At 55.5% G+C, this 5336-nt stretch overlaps 1 protein-coding gene across 5 annotated transcripts in view; it reads right to left on the reverse strand.

The window, feature by feature from the left end:
* Positions 1-4914, reverse strand: part of Slc35e4 (solute carrier family 35 member E4) — a 7739-nt gene extending 2825 nt beyond the window's left edge. Inside the window, exons 1-2 of one of the 5 annotated variants that reach the window (XM_026788767.1) lie at positions 4824-4914; positions 2842-4711 (exon numbers count right to left, since the gene is read on the reverse strand). In XM_026788767.1, coding sequence (XP_026644568.1) covers positions 2842-3460 — 619 coding nt within the window. In that variant the 5' untranslated portion in view covers positions 3461-4711; positions 4824-4914. Of the gene's footprint in view, positions 1-2841 lie in introns of all 5 variants that reach the window. The other 4 variants (XM_026788769.1, XM_026788768.1, XM_005366116.3 and 1 more) reach the window with 4 other exon arrangements.
* Between the last annotated feature and the right edge of the window lie 422 nt (positions 4915-5336).

Here is a 5336-nt window from a genome sequence, read left to right on the forward strand (position 1 = left end):
TTTGTGTGATGTATGTGTGTGTCTGATGTGTGTATATGTGGATCACACATACACAGTTTGTGTGATGTTTGTGTGTGTCTGATGTGTGTATATGTGGAATATATGGAGGTCACAGAACGACTTTCAGGAGTTGGTTCTTTCCTTCCTCTGTGGGTTCTAAGCATCAAGCTCAGGTCATCTGTGCAGCAAATGCTTTCACCCACTAAAACTGCCTCACTAGCCCTGAGCCAAGGGCCTTCCATGTAACTCATGCTGGCCCAGAACACTCTACAGATCCCTGAGGCACTCCTACCTCAGTTTCTAAAGTGATGGGATTACAGGCATGTGCCACCATGCCGGGCTGAAAAGGTATTTTATTTTTCTGCTTCTAGACAGAGTTTGACTTTGTGGCCCCAGCTGGCTTTGAACTCATGATCCTCCCAGGGTACTGGGATTGTAGGCATGCTCTTCCACGCCTGCTTCAAAGGTACTTTCACATCAGCATCTGAACACACGTCACCCCTGCTGCAAACACACAGCAGTGACCTATGTAAACCCTCACCTACTGTCCTGTTTCCACTTTGTCTCTTCCCTGGATGTGTGACATAGTCAGCTCCCTGTCTCGGTCTCCTCGTGGATAGCATGGGGAGGAACAGCATACACACCCAGTGTATCTTACCCAGCACCGGAGCTGATCCCCCAGCTCTCCTCCTGATGACTGACAGGGCTCTGCCACAGCCTGTGTCCCATCTCAGGATGCCCTTTCCTGCTCTGTTGCCACGGCCGTGCACAGCTCCCTCCACAGCCTTCTCGAGCCCACACCATACCTGTGCCCACCTTGCTCTTTAGCTTCCCTCCTGCAAAGTGTCTCCCTCTACAGGCTCAAAGGATGAGGACCAAGTGAGGTTCTGAAACACAGGTGGGTACAGATGACAACAGGCTTGGCAGGCTGGCACCTCACTCCCTTGCCTGTCTGGGTATGAGGGTGGCATTTCTCCACTGAGCCTGTAGCTGGCCCACATAGGAGAGCAGAGATTCTCTGGCCACCTGCGCTCACTCTCTGGATCTCTGGCCCCTGTTCTCGTGGCATCTGATCTCAGGGAGGGATCCAGCACCAGGGAACATCTGTATCCTCTAGTCTGAATCTGGCCCAAGAGTCTCTAGCAAAGAGAAACTTCCTCTTTAAAAATCCATTCCAAGCCCTGGATCCCACCACTCCCCCATCTCAGCAAGGCTCCCGTTTCTGTTGGTGGAGCCGTTAGCTTTCTTTAGCACCTGGCCCAAATGCATGCAGCCTAATCTATTTACCCATCTGATGTCAACTGATATCAAAACCACCAATTAAAGACATCATTTTAATTTCTTCTCTATGCCAGACCCCAGGTCAGGTGCTGAGGATAGAAATGCCCCAAAGCCTGTCGGGTTGGAAAGCAGATGGGTAACCAATAACTCTGAATAGCCCATAGCTGGCAAAGAAGAGGGCACCCAACACAGTCACTGTAAGAAACTGAGCCTTGAGAGGGAAGAAGGGAGCTGGCACAAGCCAAGAGGAGGCTGGGTGTCAATAACATGCCTCTATAAACATGCCTGAATGCCCTGATGCCTGGCTAGTCACAGCCCCTCCTACCAACAGAGCCCAGCATGAAGAGTTCTTGGCTCTGGCAGGTGCAATGTGGGCCTAGAAGCAGGAGCCTTCTCTGCTCGGTGTCCCTGCCCAGGAAGGCCCTACAGGGTTGGATTTCCCTGAACCAACTCAAGGCCCAGCTCAGGGCTCGGCTCATGTAACCTGAGGCTAAAATAGACGGGGCTTTCACCCCGCCCATGGGGTTAGGGTGAAGATGGGGACAGGGCCTTTGGGTCCTGGCTGAAGATGCCAGGCAGGACAGAGTCCACACTTCACCGTACCTCAGCTGGAGGCTGCCCCAACCATATTTGGCGCCCCGGAAACCCCTTACTTTCCATTCTCGATTCTCCTACTTCTTCCTTATGTTAAGGTGGAGGGAGGGTAGGGCTATGACTCAAACGCCCCTCAGCTGCCCAGACAGGAAGTCAGCCTCCACCCCAGGCATACTGGAGCTGGGTGGACAATTGCACCTTACTTCAACTCTGAGTCCTGCTGCCCACTCCCGATAGCCACCACCCAGTCACACAAACCAGACGTGGAAGTCCGGGGAGCCATGTGACCCTGGAACAACCATACACCTCTTTGGCAGCAGTTGGAAGGCTGAGACAGGAGGATCACAAGTTTGAGGCCAGCCTGAGCTTCACAGCAGGACAGCCTTCTCTCCCCTCTCCCCTCCCACTGTAAAACACTGTCTTATCAGTACTGTCCCCTGTACCGTGAAGATGGAGGTGGAAATGGCTGTGACAACTGATGATCTACACTCAGTATCGGACTGTCACACCACGGCCACTAGTAAACGCTTCCCTGGCTTAGATAAACCGGTGTTCCCAATCAGCTCACAGCCTGGCTGCTTTCCCTTTCCTTCCCTAGGTCACACTGGCCTGCTGGGTTCATAATCTTAGGACGTATAGCTTAGGCAGCATAGACTCTGAATGCCATGTTCAAATATTGCCTTTACTGTTCACTGGCACAAGGCCCAGGCTGAGAATCCACAGCTGTCAAAGGGGGATAATAAAGACCTGACTAACTCAAGGAGAGGCCGTAGGAGGACCCAGTAGGACAAAAGGTTGCCAAGTTGTAGAACACACTTCACCAGCAACTGTTATTAACTATGCCTCTAAGGCTTAAGTTTGAGGCCTGAACTCCTTGAATTCTGTCAAAGAGGATCACTGCCACCCCCTTGACAAGAACATCCCAGCCACACACCCCACCTCCTCAGATGGAGACCAGGCACTTACTCTGTTGAACGGACTTGAAGCCTCGGAGACAGGTGGCCACTAGCAAGAAGCCACAGCCAGCTGAGGGTGCCCGGATCTCTCCAGCTAGGCTGCATGCAGCTCCCAGGCAGAGCGGGCCCATGGCAGCAAACTGTAAGGGATGGTGTCTTCGGCCAAGTAGCAGCGCAGACAAGGCCAATGTGAAGAGTGGTGTGGTGGTGGTGGCCAGTTGTGCTAGGTCCAAGGGTACAGTGCTCAGGCCTACATTGCCGCAGGCCATGGAGGTACCAAAGGTGAGGCTGAGCAGTAACACTCTGCCTTGGATGCTGGGAGGCATGGGCCGCTGGGCCCCCCAGTGGCATGCCAGGGCAGCTGCCAGCATGTGCAGTGCTGAGAGAAGCAGGGGCCGTCCGAAGCCATGCACTGTGAAGATCCACTTGTTGAGACTTGACATGCTGGCTCCTGCCAACAACCACACCAGGGCTGCCACAACCACTCTGACCCGAGTAGGCTGCCCAAGGACCTGAGGGCTGTCAGGAGGCCACTTGGGGCGGCCATGCTCCCGGGCACTTCCAGCAACAGCCACTGCTTCGGCTGAGGTCATTCTGCCTTCATGGCGCTCCAGTGGGCAGCGGCACATCCGCACCAGAAGGGCTCGGGCAGGAGGCAGGCTTTCCAGGGACTCGCTGAGCCACGTCCTGGTTCCTCAGACAAGAGAAGGCACCACACCGCTTCAAGAGCTAGATCCTAGAGCCACCCGATTATTCTAGCTCCCTGAGGGCAGAACGGAGGTCGTAGCTGCTGGGATGCCGGACTCCCTGGTACCCTCCCAGGCCTCGTAAGCCCTGGCACCTCCCGTACCAGGGGAAATTTTCACTCTCCTCCACGCCCCAAGCTCACGCGATGCTCTTACATGGAATCCTCTTGGTTTTTATCCTCTTCGGCCCCCAGATCGTCAGAGTGAAGACACTGACCCCGACCTCCGTATTTGGTGCGCAGGCCATGACCAGACAGGACAGGGGAGATCGCGCACCGAGCTTGGAAGCAAAGGTGGCAGCCGCCGCTCCCCCAGTCCCTCTCGCCTCCGATAGCGCGAAGAATAGGAGAGAACAGGCCGGTGGTCGCGGATTTGCGAGCTCGGCCTGGCTGCAGCTGCTCTAGCTGCTCTGGCTGCCTAGGCTGCGGCTCGGCTCGGGATCTGGCAGAGTAGAGCGCGGGGCTCCAGTTCGGCCCTGCGCGCCCGCGCCGCTCCGCACTCCCGACCCCGCCCTCTCCGCGGCTACCGAAGCAGCGCTCCACCCGGAAAGTTGGGCTCAGTCGGCCCCGCCCCACGAGGCCCCGCCCCGGAGCCCAGAGGACGTCTAGCCCCTCCCATAGCCTTTGCGCCGTCTGGCTCGCCTTGAGCAGCTGCGGGCAAAGTCCCTTAGTGGGGAGTGTCGGCCTTACCCTCCACCAACGGGAATCCACCAACGTCTCCAGCACCTACAAGAGCCTCCCTTAAAGTATCCAGCGCTGGAAACCCTGGTGTACCCTGCAGAGATGTCCCAAAGCTGTCGACAAGAAGCAGGGCGATGAAGAGCGACTCCTGACCCCAGACCACAAATGTCTCCAGAGACCTTGGAATTTAGCAGAGCTGGACCACGTGGTCCCTTAAGACTGCCTCATCTTGTTACCTCTCCACTCCCCTCTAAATCTTTTCTCCCCTGCCAGACCAGGGGCGCTCCCTCTGGGCCAGCAGAAGGGGAAATGAATCACCAGGGCTAACCACAGCTACGAGAAGCAGGGTACCGCGGGCCGACATCCATCCCGGGCTAGCCGACCCCGTATGCTGCTCTCTGGGCACTCTGGGGTGACTCACAGCTGGACTTCCTGGGGCTCACACGACAGAATCCTAGGCCGAGAAGCAGAGCAGCTGTCACTAAAATCTTGTTCCTGGGTGGGTCTCGGATTTCCCATCCGAAAAAGAGATGTTCTCTGAATTCAGGATAGGTTAAGTCCCTCACCCCAGAGGCCGATTCCAAACACAACTTGCTCCAGGTGATCAAGAATCAAGGCTCATCCTGGAACCTAGCTTCTTTCCAGTCATTGGATTTCTGGGGAAGCTCCCGCCCAGCTGGACAGGCATCACCTGGCTCTGTCAGCTGACTAACAAGTCCTGGATGACAACCTGCCTAGAAAAACAAGATCGCAAAGCGGGACCAATAGCTCGACCCGCAGCACCCTCTGGTGGTCATAATCCCGTATGGCCGTAAGTGTTTCAGATCCCTTCACAACCATTAAAGGTGAAAATAAGCCAGTCCCCACTGGAGACCTGAATCAGACCTCCGTCCCGGATGAACCAGGAATCTACATTGTCACACTTGCTTCTGATGACTCTGATGCCGTGGGAGCTCGTAGATCGCTGCTGAGCAGCCCAAGTTGAAGGACAGGGACTGTAGATAGGGGACTTCCAGGCAGAGGACCAAAATCTGGGACATTTAGATAGTGTCTCCAAAAAGAGTTATGGGAGGGAAACT

This window comes from Microtus ochrogaster, unplaced genomic scaffold, assembly GCF_000317375.1.
Source record: "Microtus ochrogaster isolate Prairie Vole_2 unplaced genomic scaffold, MicOch1.0 UNK6, whole genome shotgun sequence".
NCBI classification, from domain to species: domain Eukaryota; kingdom Metazoa; phylum Chordata; class Mammalia; order Rodentia; family Cricetidae; genus Microtus; species Microtus ochrogaster.